Here is a 17,435-nt window from a genome sequence, read left to right as displayed (position 1 = left end):
ATTTTCAGGTATAACAGAAACAGTAAAATATGAAAGCCGAAAGTATGAAAATGTGACGATACAAAATATGATATCTTATAAAAAGGACAGCCGAGCTCACTCCACATGTATGTACAGAAAATTATTGAAAAAACAGAACCTAGTGCTTGCACAACTTGACCGATCCTCTCGGATCTTTTTTGCACCTTTTCACCCTCTTAGCATCTGGTTGAACATATAAGCATCCACATGTGCATCGTCAGCTATTTTAAGTGACGAAACGGCCTGAGCAGCAAGATGACCAGCAGATAAACCCACGGAGCCCCATCCCTGTTCAGCAAAATATTGAGGGTAGACGTCTCTTCCAAAACGATGATCAGATGAGACCATCAGGTTAGAGTTACCCCAGTGACTCCACACGCGCCCATATCTATGAGCATCAGAAACCAATCCAATATTTTCAAGGGAACACTTAGGGAGATCTTGGTAAGGAACCAAAGAGTGTCTCCCAACAATGATGTCCATGTTATTAGCATGATCCCACGAGGCCAGCCCCTCATCCTTCTCCAACATTAGTTTACTCGAATCATCTGAGTCTTCGCCAAGTAGGACATGCAGAGCAACCGCCTCTGCTATGGCAGCACCTTCTTCGTCAAGTCTTTCCTGTTCTTCTTTCTTTCTCTGTTTCTTCTTTTCTAGCTCAGAACGGATGGCTGCAGAAGTAGCTAATGCCTTCTCCAAGCGTCTCTTTTTCTTCTCAGCCTGTTTAATTCGGTCAATCTCATCTTTCACCTGCTTCTTCTTGCCTTTCCTTACACCAGCTGTGGCTTTAGCACCTTCCATGATGTCCAATCACACACAACTCAAACCCTATTGCTACACTGTCCTAACAGCCTAATTTCTTTCGAGAATTTCCTCTTTTGTATTCCCTAGTAAACTTCCCTATGACGTATACATTATCTAAGCAATATATGCTTCATCTCCTTTTGAAACATGTTATTGAATACTTAATAAACTGAAATTAAAAACCTGAAAACAATAAAGCAGTATAAAACTTACACCTACACCCACTCAGGTCTGAATGAGTACCTCATCTTGCGCACACTACATTCCCAAAAAGAAATAATAGGAGATAAAAGAAGTGAAAAGTGGTAAGCACTCATTAATCCTGACTTCATCATTGTTCTCAACCTTTCCCTTTGCCACCCACTAACAGAACACTTAGAAAGAGTAACTCAATTAATACCAAATCTTTTCCGTTTCAAACAACTCACATGGCCTTCCCCCCTGCAATAAACAAGAATAACCTTAGCATTTACACAACCGCTAACAAAAAGAAATGTACAATTCAAGGGAAAACACACAAATATATTTAAATACTGTAATACTCAAATAACTACCAAATGAGAGTCATAAATCTTGCACATACCTAGTTACTAAATGCCATGGAATCAATCAAGAGAAACATGCCAAGGAAAATATTGACAGTATAGAGACACAAAACAACATCAGGAAAGAAGAAACATTACAAAGCATACTGATTCTAGCATAAGTAACCCTACAGATTGACTGGATAAAGGAAACACAACACACAGTTAAGTGATACTGAAATCTAAGATAAAACGTTTCAGGATTGTGCAATTTACACACAATTTGGTATTCGAAACGACGCCGATACAAAAATGATCCTTCATGCAAACAAATAAACGATGATAAACAACTAATGTCCAACTAAGCTAGGATGAGTAACCAACTTTAATCGAATAGATAACTTTGAGTAATAATTAAGCAATTGATTCACACATTGTTTCTGCATTCTATGCAATTGTTCGAGTTTCGCCTAACAGAAACATATGCCCAAATCTCAGATCCCTAAAACAGGAATATATGCCGCTCATTAGGCAACTCCGAAGGATCGGCAGATCTGAATACACCTAACTCAATAATAAACCCTAACTCAATTCCACAATTCAATAAGAAAAAACTCATCAATTTGACATACGATCCGATCCAGTCAGCCCTAATGCCGGAAATTCAATCAATTGCTCAATAAATCATTCAGGCCCAGATCAACATACCCACATGACATATTACCAAACTTCAGAGATCAATCTGAAAAAAACGACAATTCTCTTCAAAACTATTAGTAACAAATAAAGCGGACCTGGTGGAATCAAGGAGAATGAAGAAGGCCTCCCGACAAAGCAATTGGAAATAAAAATTGAATAAAAAGCCGTAGATAAAATTAAAGATTGAAGTGTGTCTGGATCTGCAATCAGTCGCGTTTTGAGAGAGAGAGAAAAAGATATTGATAAAATAACTGATCACATGAGATTGCCGGTGAGAAGAGACGGGGATGAGTAGGAGAAGGAAGGGTATTTTTGGAACAACAGATGGAAACTGCCACGTGTCGGTCAAGGAGAGTGATCCAGAATTTCTGACTTTTCAATATTTTAATCGGGCCCACTATCCTCTTCATTCTAGTCGACGATCTTCAGCCGTTCAATCCTTTGTCAATTGATGGATTAACGGCCACGATGCGCACCGGATATGTGACGTCATACTAAACTTTCTTGCTTGGCTCATTAAATTGACGTGAAAAGCGAAACGAAATTATAGTCTTGGATATCTTCACTCGATTAGAATGTCGATTGCTGAAAATATAAATATTTGATTTTCTCTAATTGCATTTAATAGTAAGAGCATCCACTATAGGAGCGGCGTGCCGGCCGCCCCGATCGCGGCTAAGTCGCGGCGGCCTATTACGGTGGACGCGTCCGCTCCGGAGGCAGACGGATTTGGTGGGGCGGAAGGGCAATCGCCCCGAATGCGGCGAGGACGAGCCGGAGGAGAGAGAAGCGCGGCGGCCGCCGCGCCTATCTATTGCGCGGCGGTCGCCGGTTCCTATTTTTTATTTTTTTTTTAAAAATTTGATTTTTTAATTATTTTTTGGCTTATTTTAATAAATACCCCACCAATTTGTTTTTCACTCCACACCCATTTTCACTCCACCTCCAATTTCACTCTACAGAATTTTATACCAAATGCACGGGAGAGAAGAAGATCCACCCGGCACGGAAGAATCGAGATACAGATACTATCCTTTTTTTATAAAATGATCGTTGTATAATTTTCCGGTATCCATTAATACAACGAATATTTGGTCTCATCGCACTTCTTAATTTTATTATTATCTCGTTTTCTAATTATTTTTAGTCCGATAATTTTAATTCTAATTGAATTAAAATATACAAAGAATAAAAATAAAGTGAAATGTGGCTAACAAAAGTGTCCACTATTGTTGCGGAAACTTTTTTTGTGGCCGTGGACAAATAAAAAGTGGCTACGGACAAAAAAAAAGTGTCCACCAAAAAGTGTCCTCCTATAGTGGATGCTCTAACAAATTCCAACCTTCAGAATAATTATACATATAAATATCTAAAATATGACTCAATTTAGTTGAGACCGAGGAAAGATTAGTTATGGGTTATTTTGTCCCACAACTTTTTTTGACCATCAAAATTTAACGTTACATCTTCAAATCTCATCGGATCTAACAAGCTTACATCACCTTCTGATACATCTTTGGATTCGGATAATGCCCTTTATGTCCTCTATCCAGCAATTTGATTAAACTCCATCATTTATGCATCACCCCGCACAACATGTCAAAACTCGATGGTCAGAAATTTGTTATGCAATTATCCTAAAAACTAGGATATTCTGGTTAAAAGAGTATAATGGTACAAAATCGAATATTTACCTAACTAAATCTTTTGTCACAATCATTGAATTTAGTACCATCAAAGTATGTTCAGAGCCCAATTTCATTTTGAATGTTTAACTAAATCTTTTGTCACAATCATTGAATTTAGTACCATCAAAGTATGTTCAGAGCCCAATTTCATTTTGAATGTTGTTCCTCTTCGTACAATCGTAATTTGATGATAATTTAATTGTAGTACCCAATAGTAATTGATAACACTTGTTAGCATAAATAAAACACTTGTTAGCATAAATAAATAATTGTGATCTCCATGTTACTTTTTTTTTGTTACCATGAAATAATCTGTATAAAAAAAAATCAAGGTTATTCTTCAAATTTAAATTTTAGATGATCCTATCTTCCATATTTAAAATAATTACAAACATAATTTTAATTTATCTACACTGTTCATTTTATAGGTCGAACTAAACTTCTGTCCCAATTTGTGATAGTCCCACCATATGCATGGCCTATTATTGTCAATGATAGATGAGGCACTTTTTGTTCGACAACTAAAAGTGTCATTTCGCTAGACATCGAAATTACAAATCTTGGATAGCAAATACGAAATTTAGACTTTTATCCAAACATTATCTTAACTTAATATTGGCTAGCACACAAAGACTTAAAAACTAGACCTACAACATAGGTAAGTTATCCTTTTTGGAATAATAATACTAGCATGTGTAGCTAAAAATAGGAGTAGAACGTGTGGGGTAGGTTAGGTTAAACTTTTCAAAATTTAGTAAATCTAGCAACAATTTACTAGGCACCAAATTGACATACTAGCAATTTACGGGGGTCATATTATAAATTTAGGAACAAAATTTTGGCACCAAATTAGCATATTAGCAATTTATGGGGTCATATTATAGTTTTAGGAACATAATTACCTAGATTTAGTTATCTCTTGCAGAGCTCTCACTGCAGCAGATTTCCACTTTAGCTCAATCGTCACTCTCCCACCATTTCCGATTTAGAATAAACACACTCACACCCACACATTGTGGCGGCGGCCGTCGGAATATTTTCCGGCGATAGCCAATCGTAACAATGATATCCATCCACACAATCACCAAGCCCTCGACCCTCCAATTCCGCCCCAAAAGGCCCTCCAGAAAACCGCCCAAAACCCTAGCTCCGATCCACGCCCTCCTCCAGTACAACCGGAAGCCTCAGCTCGCCGGCGACACCCCGCGAGTGGTGGTCATCACCTCCGGGAAGGGCGGTGTCGGCAAGACGACCACCACCGCCAACATCGGCCTCTCCCTCGCCCGCCTCGGCTTCTCCGCCGTCGCCATCGACGCCGACGTCGGCCTCCGAAACCTCGACCTCCTCCTCGGTCTCGAGAATCGCGTCAACTACACCGTGGTGGAGGTCCTCAACGGCGACTGCCGCCTCGATCAAGCCCTAGTCCGTGACAAGCGGTGGTCCAATTTCGAGCTCCTCTGCATCTCCAAGCCCCGCTCCAAACTCCCCCTAGGGTTTGGCGGAAAAGCCCTAATTTGGCTTGTAGACGCCCTCAAAAACCGGGAAGAAGGCCCGCCCGATTTCATCCTCATCGATTGCCCCGCGGGGATCGACGCAGGGTTCATCACCGCCATCACGCCGGCCAATGAGGCAGTGCTGGTGACGACGCCGGACATCACGAGCCTCCGCGACGCGGATAGGGTGACGGGGCTGCTGGAATGCGATGGGATTAGGGATATAAAGATGATTGTGAACAGGGTGAGGACGGATATGATCAAAGGGGAGGATATGATGTCGGTTTTAGACGTGCAGGAAATGCTCGGGTTGCCGTTGCTGGGGGTGATCCCGGAGGATACAGAGGTGATCAGGAGCACGAACCGAGGATATCCGTTGGTTTTGAACAAGCCACCTGCGTTGGCTGGGTTGGCCTTCGAGCAGGCGGCCTGGAGGCTGGTGGAGCAAGACAGTATGAAGGCTGTGATGGTGGAGGAGGAGCCCAAGAAGAGAGGTTTCTTCTCTTTCTTCGGAGGCTAAACCGAATTCAGTGATTGCAGAATGTGTACAGTGTAGGTTTGCCTCGTTTTCGTTGTTTGTGAGTTTTGGTTAGGATTTAGAGTGATCAATGGGGTGTATCTTGATCAAAAGGTGAGAGAGATCGCTTTGGATTTTGATTTCTTTATACATGTGCTTCATTCTTTCGCTCTCACATTTATTTCAAGACATCATTTTTGTTGAGTTGAGAACTTGGTTTTGTGTTTCTGCTATATGGTTTTCGTTTTGTGTTTCTGCTATATGGTTTTCTGCCTTGGTATGTTATGTTTGATTCTTAGGGAAGTCGTGTGTTACCATCTTGATCAACTCCATACTAGTATTATTTTCATCCATTAGCCAAATTAGAGTTTCCATCTTAATTGGATAATGGTTTTGTAGTATCATAGCATCATAAGCCACTTACATTTAACTGTTAGCACAAAGCTATAGAGAACAACAAATATAATGACAGTTGGAGGCAAATCTCAAACATGTACGTATTTTATAGCAGCTAGAGTATTCATCTTATCTTGTGAATTGCAAAGGCAATCAACAAAACCTGTGGGAAAATTCGAATATCAGCAACAGTAAGTCATAGAAGGGCATCTTCATTCTACAGAAATTGCAGGCTTGACTCCTGATTGAACTTTTGTTCCAATTCTCGGAGCACCTTCCGTCCAACCAGAGTTATATCACCTGTTAAAGCACACGAACATTATGGAGCCTTATATTCTTCATAGAGTTTAGTCACGTAAAATAGCCTACTCACCCGCTCCTAGTGTCAAGATCACAAGCTGACGATGGCGGTTCTCAGATACCATATTCACCAGCTCACTGATTACATTCTCCTGATAAATATTATATTGATCAGTTTTCAGCACTTATTTTCTCCAGTAATGTAGTTGGAAATTTTTGACATGATTTCAAATGCCCTTTTACAACACCACTTAAACGTGGATAAGGGTGTCACAAATGTTCATCATCCTCAACATATGATTAGACTTAAACTCTAAGCCATGCACTGACAACTAGTAGTATTTTTTGCTCAACACTCATTACCTCAGACTAAAGATAATGCTGTACGAAATTCCACAATCTTGAGCACTTGCCCAATTGTCAAATTGTGCTTTGTAGATGAAGATTAGTTGCAGGAAATTATGCTTCAGAGCCATAGGCTCATGAATGTGCTAAAAAGAAAAGCTTACTCATACCAGGCATGGGATAAAATCGCATGTTGGACTAGTTACAAACATAGCCAGATTCTCTCCGCCAATTTTCCAAACGTTAGTTTCCCTGGCAGCATAGACCTGTTGTGGATCAGATGAGTTGTCAGACCTGTTGATAATAGTAACTGCAGAATTTGCACTTAATTACCTCAGTAACTATGACTTGATCTGCTTCTCTGAATGCAGAGGCGAACTCACTCATCAATGCTGCCAGGCGACTGCAAACAACATTGTTAAGAAGAGCTCTATAACTGAAAACACAATTGGTGACTCTCATGCATCACGAAATAGAGACCTGTAAGTGTGAGGCTGGAAAACTACCAAAAGCTCCTCTGAAGGAAAAAGCCTTCTTGCTGCTTGAAGAACACAGCGGACCTCAGTGGGATGATGAGCATAGTCGTCAAATATACGACATCCATGAATTTTGCCAATATACTCAAAACGTCTGGAGATGCCTTTAAAGTTTTTCAAATGTGACTTCACTTTATCAATTGATTCATATAGTTGTCTACCGTCACCAAATAAAGCATTTAATGCAGCAATCACCTGTAGACTTGAAAATGTGAAATAAATTTCAGAAAAAAGCGGGCCATGAAAATGAGTGTAAAACTGACAAGGACAGCAACACCTAGCCTCCAGGCAATACTTGGAATTAGTAAGCAGATTAATGTTGAAATATGAATGATCTAGTTAACAGACTTGAAATCCCTAGAAAATGAACACAAAGAGGCATATTTAGAAAACAGAAAACAGAATTAATGTTACACATTGGTACTTGGAATCTCTTACCGCTAATGAATTAAGTACATTATGGTCTCCAGGTATTTGCAAGCTGATCTCAGTGACAGGATGTCCATTGTGACACTGAGAAAGACCATGACAAATGATATCATTGATACATCAAGATGTATTCAAGGTACAACTAGATACAAGATTTTAGTAAGTATTAGGAAAAAGAAAGACTGTTCCAGAACCACACATGACAAATATGGACTAATAATATGCAGAGAGAAACCCAATACCAGAAGACCTTTTTCATTTAAGCAATGGTAAGAAAATTTTCAGCAGAAAATTACGGATTGGTGCTTAGAACCATTTGCCCTCCCTCTAACAAAGTCTGTTAGAATCACGCATTAGAAGCCTACCAGTTGATAGTCACAACCACCAAGAGAGTTTGGAGAAACTGATGAAGCCTGCCAGTTATTATAACTTGACATTCCAAAAGTAGTAATATTGTATCTGTTGGCGCATAGCTGGTCAGAGAGACTCTTCACATAATTCGGAGCATCAGATTCCTCCATGGGGTGATTCAGCATAGAAAAAGCACCTAGGCTCTGGCCATGCCTACAAATGTTCATTCTCAGCAGGTTATCACTTTAGTTATGATTGCTTAAACATGAATGTGAGATCATGACAGCATGAAGAGGAAGAGCTGATATTGATGGAAGATCAGAGATGCATACTTATCCCCATAAACAATAAGGTGGCCATCAGTTCTTACTCTCTCAAGGAACTTCCTGAAAATTTCTTCGACAGCCTCCTACTTTGGAAAAAATATCATGTAAAATAATAGGGGAAAGTTAAAAATGTTGATAACTTGCATTATGTTGTCAAAATAACTGCAGTAAACCTCATCTTGATATATATCCACATGCTCCCAGTCCAAATTTGTTACTATGGCTATATGAGGTAATAATCCAAGGAAGCAACCATCATATTCATCAGCCTACATACAAAAGAGCAAAGAAGTTTAGCAGCCACAAGATTACCAAGGTGCAGACAAAGTTGTGTTTTGCAGTTCTCACAGAAATAAGAAACTAGTCTCTACTTACAGAAGATTTTTTTATATCTTACAACTAAGATCGCAAATAGAATTACATCTAGCTGGTTTCTCATGCAGATGAACTTAGGAAGGTACATTTTGTCCGAAAGGAAAGGACACAAAAGTAAACAGCATTTTTTGGCATAAACTATATATGCTAAGTTCTAACCTTTCCTAACTACATCACGTTTTACTAGAAAAACTCCACATGTACTTAATAGGAAATTGCATCTCATACCTCTAGTACGAAGTTGTGAGAATCCCCATAAATAACATTACCTCCAGAAAACTGTGGAATTATCAGATCAAGGCTCAGCCTATAAATTAGAGACCCATAAAGTATGCAACAACTATTTACTTGTAAGCTATATGAAAAGCTTGTCATCAGCAAATCACAAGTCAATGCAGGGAATGAATAGAATTAAGACGGTCATGGATATAGAAATTATAAAAGATAATCCGTGCTCTACTCATGAACCGAATACAGAACCTGCGGCACTTGTGCCCCAATGACAGCTGTCAGATCATCTCCCATGGCCTTTAATACATAAGCGAGCATACTCGCTGTGGTACTCTTGCCTACAAGTGTAACAAATGGTGTTTTATTTGTAAGAGAACACCAACTCACGCAAAAGAAAGAGGACCATGTAAGTAAGATCCACTCATAACTAAGTCAAGGCAGACAATCAGCATAGATAATCTTTATTATCCCTTGTATATTGCATATATAGAAATTCAGTGCAGAGATTCATCAAAACATTGTCAGTAGTTTAATGGTTTTTCATACTCCTCGTTAATAGAATTAAAACCAAGTATGAAACAGTATTTCATTTCCAGACTTGCCTTTTATCACTTATTGCTTCTCTACAAGTTTTGTTTTGTTCACTCTCTCACCCTTCAGAAATGAAGAATTAAATTACTGGGCATACTGCATAACAGTGCATACAACCTCAGAAACTAGATGTCGGTGTTTGATTCACAGCCCTTCAAGAACCACATATAATTCTCATCTCACTGATTTTGGCAACTATGACTTATTTTTAGGAATCTTGCCCCCATCCGATTTCATCCGATTTATCTCCTCACTATCGTGAATTCTCTAATACCAATTATCGAGGCTTTCTTAGATGTCATACACTTCAAACATACACGAAAATCCCTGCACTCATATTAACTAATTGCAGCAAGAACAAAGTTAACTACCGTGGCTCCCACTGACAGCAATCAAGTTGTAATCCTTGGTAATTTTTCCCAACCATGCACCTCGTTTGTACCTAAAACACAGGATGCAGTTCACTAACCATGCACATCATACAGCACAAAGTCCAAAAGCAATATAGTAAGTTCTTTTTCCAGATATGAAATGTCTCACATTGGTACTCCACGAGATTTGGCAATCAAAACCTCCACATTTTCAGGTGGAATCGCACTCGACACAACAACTGCCTGAGGAAAACTCGATATCTCGCCATTCCAGTGCAAATTTCTCTCAGAGTGACCCACAAACAGCGACGCGCCTGCTTCCTTTAATGCATCCATGTAGCTACTCCACGCTATATCCGAACCACTAACCATGTAGCCCTAATCAGTAATCAATTGTTTAAAACGTAAGTTTCACCCCAAATAAAACACACTATGTAACGCACACAAGTAAAATTACAAAAATACAAAATCCATATCACTTGTTTAAGCGCAAGCATAGCGAGGGCGGATAATCCACTGCCTCCAACTCCGACGAAGTGAATGCGCCCCTTCTTTCCAAAACCACGCGGTTCGAAATCGACCACCTCACTTATACAGTGGGGAGAATTAGCATAGGCCGAGATTCCGCGAGGAAGTTTCCAAACAGGAAGGTGTAGACGTGACGATGTACCGATCCTTTCCCGCCGCGGAGTGCCGCACCAGATATATGAATCCAACGGAGATAGAGATTCCAAGGAACGGCGGATCTCCGGATGGAAAGTCGACGCCGGCAGCTCCATTTGCCGCGCCAAATTTCCAGTTCTGAAACGCCGACGGAATCACAGCCCCATTGCCGCTAAAGAATTACAGTAATTAATTTGAATATTTATAATTTTTAATTGAAGTTTTTTGTACTAGTAGTATGATTAAACGACATATTGAAATTTATTTAATTGAGTATTGAAAATTCGGATGACAGACAATTCTTTTGGGCTTTTAACACATGGCCTTATTTCCAAAACAAACAATATAAAAGACACTTTTCACAGTTGTGGAAGAAAGCAATTATGAAACTCATATCATACGCACTATTAATTGTTCACTTTGGTTCCGGTGCGAGTATTTTACTCTCTTCATCTCAATAAATATGAAACATTTGCTTTTCGACATAGAATTTTATATAGTGTTGTTTTGTGAGTTAAAGAAGAGAGAGTAAAGTAAAAGAGAGAGAAAAGTAGAGATAAAATTATTTCTATTTTAAGAAACATTTCATTTTTAATGGGACAACCCAAAAACGAAAACGTTTCATTTCTATTGGGACAGAGGGAGTATAAAGGAAAGTGAATTAAAAACTAATGGAATATAAGTCTCACTTTTATATATTAGTTTTATAATAATAAAAGGTGAGTGAAATGATTTAGTGAAACGAGGGATAGACGAAAATGACAAAATGAGACAATTAATAAGAGACAGTGGAGGGAGTATATTTCAAAAATAAAATAAGAATGTTATAGGTGTTGTTTACTTAACTCGATATGCATATATACGGGTATAAAAAAAAAGAAATAGATAAAAATATTTGAAATGACTAAAAAAGATGTCATAATTATTGGGACGAGGGACTAGAATATATTATTCCATGTCACACAATTATTTGTAAATACAATTATAACTATAATATAGAGATTATAATATGCAATCAATTTTTTAACATAACTCTTTATCATAGGTATAACACTCAAGTCATTGGGTTAAACAATTAGGAGTGTGTTTCGAGTTATTATTAACAGAAAAATAAATAAAGTATCCCTAATTGTTACTTAAAAATCAGATCGTTTGTGCTCTAACAAGAAAGAGAATGATCTAATTTTCATGTCCCATTTCATTTGTTAGCCAAGTTTGAACGCAAGATTAAAAGAATACGTCAAGAAAGCAATTTCTCGACCATGAAACGCCAACAATTTATTTTGCTTGTTTGTGACAATTTTATGGATTATTTTAAATATACATTGACCAAGCCACCAACAAGGCTACAACTAATTATTAGAAATGAGCCACTAACCTCTTAAAAAGGCCTCATAAGGGGGGAGAGTTACCCATCCTTATATAGAAGAGATAGAATCATCACCAATCGATGTGGGATAAGGATTTAGAGATTTTAACACCAATCTTAAAATTGTTCACTGCGATAATTTGTTGGATTAATTAATTAAAGTATTTATTGACCAAGGAACGAGACTTTCTACCGTCTATCTTTATTTTGCTGACGTTTATGATAATTAAAATCTCAATCTTCATATTGGACATTATACAATCGCTTTTACGTCCTTAATCTTATCAAGAATGCATCCACCCAAACACAATAATGCCAAGAATGTATTGAAAGTGTTTCAAATTTCTTGCTAAGTTGTTTTCCTAAAATACTATAACTTCAAATATTTTAAGATAATTACTCCTCAAAATATTGGAGATGAGTTTCGTTTTCAATAGATATTTTAAAAGGTTATTTCTTTAATTAATTAAAAGTATCTATAATGATTTTTTATTTATCTATATGGACTTTGGTGACCCGATCCTCTGACTCATTGATTATATGAAAAGTAATTACTGCTGAGTTTAGAAGGGCGAAAGGGGACAGTCACCCCCATACCACCAAGAGGGTCTATTACTCTATTTCCCTTTAGGCTACGCAAGAAACGCCATGACCATCCTCAATCTACACGTATTTTGAAGAAAATATCATATTATAACATTGTTTCGGGACTATTATATTAATATTGTGAGATTATATTAGTATTATTTTTTTCTAAAATAAAAAAAAGACGTACCCCAATTCTTCCTTCATGTATTCATTCACTTCTAAGTTGCAAACTATTTCGACCAATGAATTCGCCCCGAATATATATTATGGGGTCTATCAATGAAGTTGAGTATTTAAGCATACAAGCAGTTGTTCCATTCATAATGTTTTTAAAGATTTTATCCGAAGTCAACACAAATATCTTCCAAAAACTCTAGAATCCCACCTTTCCCTTTACAAAACTTTATAAGACATCCTTCGCTTCTTATCCCAACAACTATAGTCGTAAAGTGGATGATCCACTCCTTTTTCTTTTCACTAAAATATGGATATCATACTTTATGTTGATGTGTGGAATCGATAGACAATAATTTAACACGTACAGCCTAAGGTGGCACATATAAATCATTGTTAGGCCAATTATATGAGGAGTTTCCACATTTGCTTTAGTTCTAGTGTCGACAAGCATGCATTATATTGGGAGGTTGAACACTATTTACATTGCAAAATTTGATGGGATTGACATTTGCCAAAAGATATTCAAATAATCTATCTATGATGCTGACCATTACGTTAATTTTTATATATTTATCGACCAAACCATCTAAAAGTCAGTCGAATGCCACCTAAAGACATTATTATTGCAAAATGCAAATGGTATTGATATTTTTACTTTTATCTTAAATGTTTTTGGACCAAATTGCGCTAAATACTGCAGAGACAATTTGACACGAAAATTTTTGGAAGGAACATTTTTAAGTTAAGATTGAAACATCGAATATTTTAAACATATATACATTGTAAAAAATGTAATGGGACAAAATTGAAGTTTTATTCTTCCAATAAAAAATGTAAGCCGAGAAACAAAAACTGTTTTAAACTTGTACAATGAAAATTGACATGTAACTAGGCATATATCACTGGATTAATTCAATTTTTTTAGTTTCTTTTATTCCTATACTTGAGACAAGTGTTCATTTTAGAAACCATGTCTCTATTTATTTTACCTTGCCATTTCCATCATCACTACTGTCTACTTCTTGGACGATTTAATTCTTCTGCCAATTTCCTTATCCAACTCCCCTAGACCTCCAACTTTCTCAAGTTCCTGCAAAATATAAATCAATAATTCAGTTCAAAAATAAATAAAAAAAGTTTATTTTTTACATTTAAAACCACCAAAAAAAAGTTAAGGTTATAGGACAACCTCTGGTCCTAAGAACAATCCAAATGGGACTCCGTCGTACTTGTCCGAGTGGTGTATCTGAAAATTGATAATAAAATGAATGAAACTAACAGTTATTAAAATATTAAATAAGGAGAAATTAAAAATATAGCTGCAACGTATTTAAATGATTTTTAATAAGCACATAATATTACCTGATGAGCTGCGGCAATTTTTCTTAAATAGGGTACATCTGCAATGGGCCCCACGGGGAATCTCTTGTGGACGAGTCCATCGTGGACGAACATGTAGGCCATCCCAAAAACAGTAATGCCGAGACCCTGCACCCAATCAAACGCCGTCTCATTCATTCGCATCGTTAATACTACTATAGTAGTAGTATTAATTTCACGTTAGCTAATATAAAAAAGTAGCACATGATTAAGCATCTTATTTTAAAGGTGGAGATGACTATCAAAATTAACATAATCAGATAATAATTGGAGGCGGCCGCGTTGAGCTTGACTTCTATTTGCTGGAGACTCGGTTATCTTCTTTGAATCAAGAAAAGTGTATTTTATATTATAAATTACAGTAGTTTGATTTAGTTAAAGACCCAATCTAATGCATATTTCAAGATGTTGGAATATACTAGTATGAATTAAACATACATGCAATGAAGAGATTTAAAGGGGGAAAAAAACTCACAGCACCAAAACAGAGGCCGGGAATGAGACCCTTATTGAAGAAACCATAATACATAAGGGAAATGGCGGGAACAGCATTTATTATAGCAAAAACATCGTTAAGTTCGAACGGGCCTTCTCTAGGCCTGTGGTGTGACTGCAATAGCAAAACAAAACATATTGTTAACATACTGATATATTTGATTCAATAAAATTTATAACTCTCAGTATTCTCGAAAAATAAGCTTAATCAAGTATGATACTACTAGTTTTAATAACATTCATTAGTATACTATGCCATTTTACTTAATAATAATTAAAAGATTGTATATTATGAATGAAAAAAAGTGTTGGATGATATATATAGAAAAAGAAATTGATATATAAATACACTAGAGTCTGAAAGTGAGCTAATTTTAATGGACATGCCAACATATTTAAAAGAAGAATTTTTAGGAAATGAAAGGAGTATATAATTTATCATGATTAAACCAACCTTGTGCATGTGCCACAACGAATCGTGCCAAAGAGCCCGGTGCGCCCATCTTGCCCACATTTCCATTCCCACCTGAAATTAAATACACCAACATCAATTAAGAAAGTCCCAACTCGTTATAAAAATTCGAAATAAATGTGAAATCATTATTTTCTTTCTAAATTAAATGTATGAAAAATAGGAAATAGTTGAATCATAGGAATACTTACAACTGCGCCAACAACGAGTGCAAACGTACCAAACATTTCTACGTAAGGTACCTCTCCACCCTGCACCATATATAATTCCACAATCAAACATCAAACACATCCCTTAATTGCTATCATTAAGTTTTGGAGAATCTTTATTAGGCGAAATAATATTCTTACTGAGATTAAATAAAGACGCAAACTCCATTCTAATCGAATTATAATTAATTAATAAAGCATGATTAAGGATGATCGGTGGATAAATTAATTGATTTACTGCGAGGTAGTAATTATTTAATTAAATTTTCACTGAGAATTTGAAGTTTTACTAGTGAGATAAAACAGGGGTAGAAAAAAGTTTACCTCCATTTGCCAAGAGAATCTCGAGTAAACGGCAGCGGCGGCCATGGATGTGATCCCTAAGCTCGACATAAGCGCCGCGATCAAATAAGTAGACCGCTCCGATTCCTTCCTCGCTAGCTTCTCCGTCAATCGCGCTGCCGAGGCGATGCGTTCCTCCTCCGCATCTCCTCCGCTTTGATTCTCCGGCGCATCTCGGATCGCCAATTCCGTCAATTTCTCATTCTTCAGCAGGAAGCGTACCGTCAAATTAGGTTTCTTCCTGGAAACAGAGGGGGGAAGCGGTGAAGGTGATGCGGCTAGTGAGGTCGATTTTGGAGCGAGAAATGACGAGTGTTTGAATTGGAAGAGTGCTAAAGAGGAGACGGGGACGGTGGTTCCGGCCGACATGGACCACGATTTCTGTATCGCCGGCGAATTTCGACGACGGTTGCAGTTTTTATTTATTTTTTATTTTGAGAGAGTTTTGTTTAAACTTTATACTCCATGTGAGTATCGTGGACTTAGTTTTCTGATTTATATAGTGACCAGGGCGGTATGCGCTGGAAATAAATTTCTATTTTAATCAAAACAATAAGATCATTTTTTAGGAAAAAAAAAACAGGACACGATTATTGTGAATATAAAATAATAAGAGTGGCTAAATTAGAAAGAAAAAATGAATTAAGATATTACAAAACGTTTACTTGTATTCTAAAATATATACAAGTATTATAGAGATAATATTAAAAGTATAGAGAATTTGAAAGTAGAAGACGACAATTTGAAATATCTAAAATATTTGTAAATGTACATGCTTCCAAAAATTATAGTTGGAGTGGCGAAAATTACATGCTGCATTTGAGGTTGGTGGTGACGCGAAAAAGGATTATGATGACAAACGTAATTGCGCTGGCTCATAAATTAGCGCCTGTTTGGATTAGCTCGAAATGATTCAAAATGCACAAAGACACAAATAAGAATAATGGGATATCTAAAAATAGAATTTGTATAGCTAGACACATTGAAATTTGAAAGGGTCATTGCGTCGGAAATCAACGTGGTGCAGTGGCCGTCACTAACAATAGACGGTGGATAAAAATGAACGTGAACTCAAATCTGAAACTATTGTGGTAGAGTTGTCGCAGGGTAGACAACAACTTTAAAAGTCAAATTTAATAATAAAAAAAATTTATACTTCATATTTGATTGAATATATTCCATATGCTAAAACTGTGGCACATAATATCATCTATGAATGATGGAGCAGTATTTATTTATTATGATCGATTATATAAATTATTAAGTATTTTTAATGATACAAATAAAATATAAATAATAAAAAAATCTTAAGATATCTCAAAATTTCATTTCATCTAAGAAAGAGTTATTACATTTTAAAATCTATTTAGACTAATTCTAAAAAGTAAATCCCTATAAAATAATAAAATTTATGACGGGATAATGAAAGCGTTATCAACACATAGGGATGTCAATGTAGCCCGCAACCCGTGGGCTAATCCGAATAGCCCGCCAAATTTATAGGGTTAGGGTTGAACTTTTGTAACTCGAAAGAAATCACAACCCGACTAGCTCGCACCCGATTAACCCGCAACACCTGAAAACTCGATGGGCTGGCCCGAAAACCCGATAAAATTTTTATAATTCCAATTTTTACTCCTAATTCGACACTTCATTGATTGATTTTATAATTATAGATAACTAAAAAAAGTAACTTTCAATTTTATATTAAATATATAAATTATATATTGAATTTTTATTAAT

At 36.8% G+C, this 17,435-nt stretch overlaps 4 protein-coding genes across 6 annotated transcripts; 1 reads left to right on the top strand and 3 right to left on the bottom strand.

Annotated features, from left to right (window-relative positions):
• Positions 1 to 51: 51 nt before the first annotated feature.
• On the bottom strand, positions 52 to 2,301 carry LOC125214849. The gene is made up of 2 exons (XM_048116036.1): positions 2,144 to 2,301; positions 52 to 1,266 (listed from the first exon to the last, which is right to left on the bottom strand). Exon 2 carries the CDS (start codon positions 820 to 822, stop codon positions 190 to 192), a length of 633 nt encoding a protein of 210 aa, XP_047971993.1. The 5' UTR covers positions 823 to 1,266; positions 2,144 to 2,301; the 3' UTR covers positions 52 to 189.
• Positions 2,302 to 4,655: 2,354 nt separating this feature from the next.
• Positions 4,656 to 5,950, top strand: LOC125214067 (septum site-determining protein minD homolog, chloroplastic). Its single transcript, XM_048114940.1, has one exon. It carries the CDS (start codon positions 4,799 to 4,801, stop codon positions 5,747 to 5,749), a length of 951 nt encoding a protein of 316 aa, XP_047970897.1. The 5' UTR covers positions 4,656 to 4,798; the 3' UTR covers positions 5,750 to 5,950.
• A 172-nt stretch (positions 5,951 to 6,122) lies between these two features.
• LOC125214066 (UDP-N-acetylmuramate--L-alanine ligase-like) lies at positions 6,123 to 10,838 on the bottom strand. 3 transcript variants are annotated; one of them, XM_048114937.1, is made up of 14 exons: positions 10,477 to 10,838; positions 10,167 to 10,375; positions 9,998 to 10,068; positions 9,285 to 9,373; positions 9,033 to 9,083; positions 8,603 to 8,698; positions 8,436 to 8,512; positions 8,118 to 8,316; positions 7,762 to 7,836; positions 7,268 to 7,518; positions 7,121 to 7,190; positions 6,958 to 7,053; positions 6,516 to 6,594; positions 6,123 to 6,442 (listed from the first exon to the last, which is right to left on the bottom strand). In XM_048114937.1, the coding sequence occupies exons 1-14, from the start codon at positions 10,774 to 10,776 to the stop codon at positions 6,360 to 6,362; spliced, it is 1,746 nt and encodes a 581-aa protein (XP_047970894.1). In that variant the 5' UTR covers positions 10,777 to 10,838; the 3' UTR covers positions 6,123 to 6,359. The 3 variants fall into 3 exon arrangements, with proteins under 3 accessions (XP_047970894.1, XP_047970895.1, XP_047970896.1); XM_048114938.1 differs by lacking the exon at positions 9,033 to 9,083; XM_048114939.1 differs by lacking the exons at positions 6,123 to 6,442; positions 6,516 to 6,594 and having other exon boundaries at positions 7,294 to 7,518.
• A 2,751-nt stretch (positions 10,839 to 13,589) lies between these two features.
• Positions 13,590 to 16,141, bottom strand: LOC125216193 (beta-carotene hydroxylase 2, chloroplastic-like). Its single transcript, XM_048117850.1, has 7 exons — positions 15,675 to 16,141; positions 15,333 to 15,392; positions 15,124 to 15,195; positions 14,650 to 14,784; positions 14,157 to 14,282; positions 13,984 to 14,040; positions 13,590 to 13,884 (listed from the first exon to the last, which is right to left on the bottom strand). The coding sequence occupies exons 1-7, from the start codon at positions 16,059 to 16,061 to the stop codon at positions 13,810 to 13,812; spliced, it is 912 nt and encodes a 303-aa protein (XP_047973807.1). The 5' UTR covers positions 16,062 to 16,141; the 3' UTR covers positions 13,590 to 13,809.
• Between the last annotated feature and the right edge of the window lie 1,294 nt (positions 16,142 to 17,435).

Source organism: Salvia hispanica, chromosome 3 (genome assembly GCF_023119035.1).
Source record: "Salvia hispanica cultivar TCC Black 2014 chromosome 3, UniMelb_Shisp_WGS_1.0, whole genome shotgun sequence".
NCBI lineage: Eukaryota > Viridiplantae > Streptophyta > Magnoliopsida > Lamiales > Lamiaceae > Salvia > Salvia hispanica.
This window is presented reverse-complemented; position numbering and strand designations above follow the sequence as displayed.

Excerpts from the sequence above, each read along its gene's own strand:
- LOC125214849 (XM_048116036.1), bottom strand. The coding sequence starts at position 822 with ATGGAAGGTGCTAAAGCCACAGCTGGTGTAAGGAAAGGCAAGAAGAAG.
- LOC125214067 (XM_048114940.1), top strand. The coding sequence starts at position 4,799 with ATGATATCCATCCACACAATCACCAAGCCCTCGACCCTCCAATTCCGC.
- LOC125214066 (XM_048114937.1), bottom strand. The coding sequence starts at position 10,776 with ATGGAGCTGCCGGCGTCGACTTTCCATCCGGAGATCCGCCGTTCCTTG. Across the intron at positions 9,374-9,997 it reads TGCTGTCAGTGGGAGCCACG|GCAAGAGTACCACAGCGAGT; the intron begins GTAGTTAACTTT and ends TTACACTTGTAG. Across the intron at positions 7,519-7,761 it reads ATGTACTTAATTCATTAGCG|GTGATTGCTGCATTAAATGC; the intron begins GTAAGAGATTCC and ends TCAAGTCTACAG.
- LOC125216193 (XM_048117850.1), bottom strand. The coding sequence starts at position 16,061 with ATGTCGGCCGGAACCACCGTCCCCGTCTCCTCTTTAGCACTCTTCCAA. Across the intron at positions 14,785-15,123 it reads CGTTGTGGCACATGCACAAG|TCACACCACAGGCCTAGAGA; the intron begins GTTGGTTTAATC and ends TTGCTATTGCAG. Across the intron at positions 14,041-14,156 it reads AAATTGCCGCAGCTCATCAG|ATACACCACTCGGACAAGTA; the intron begins GTAATATTATGT and ends ATCAATTTTCAG.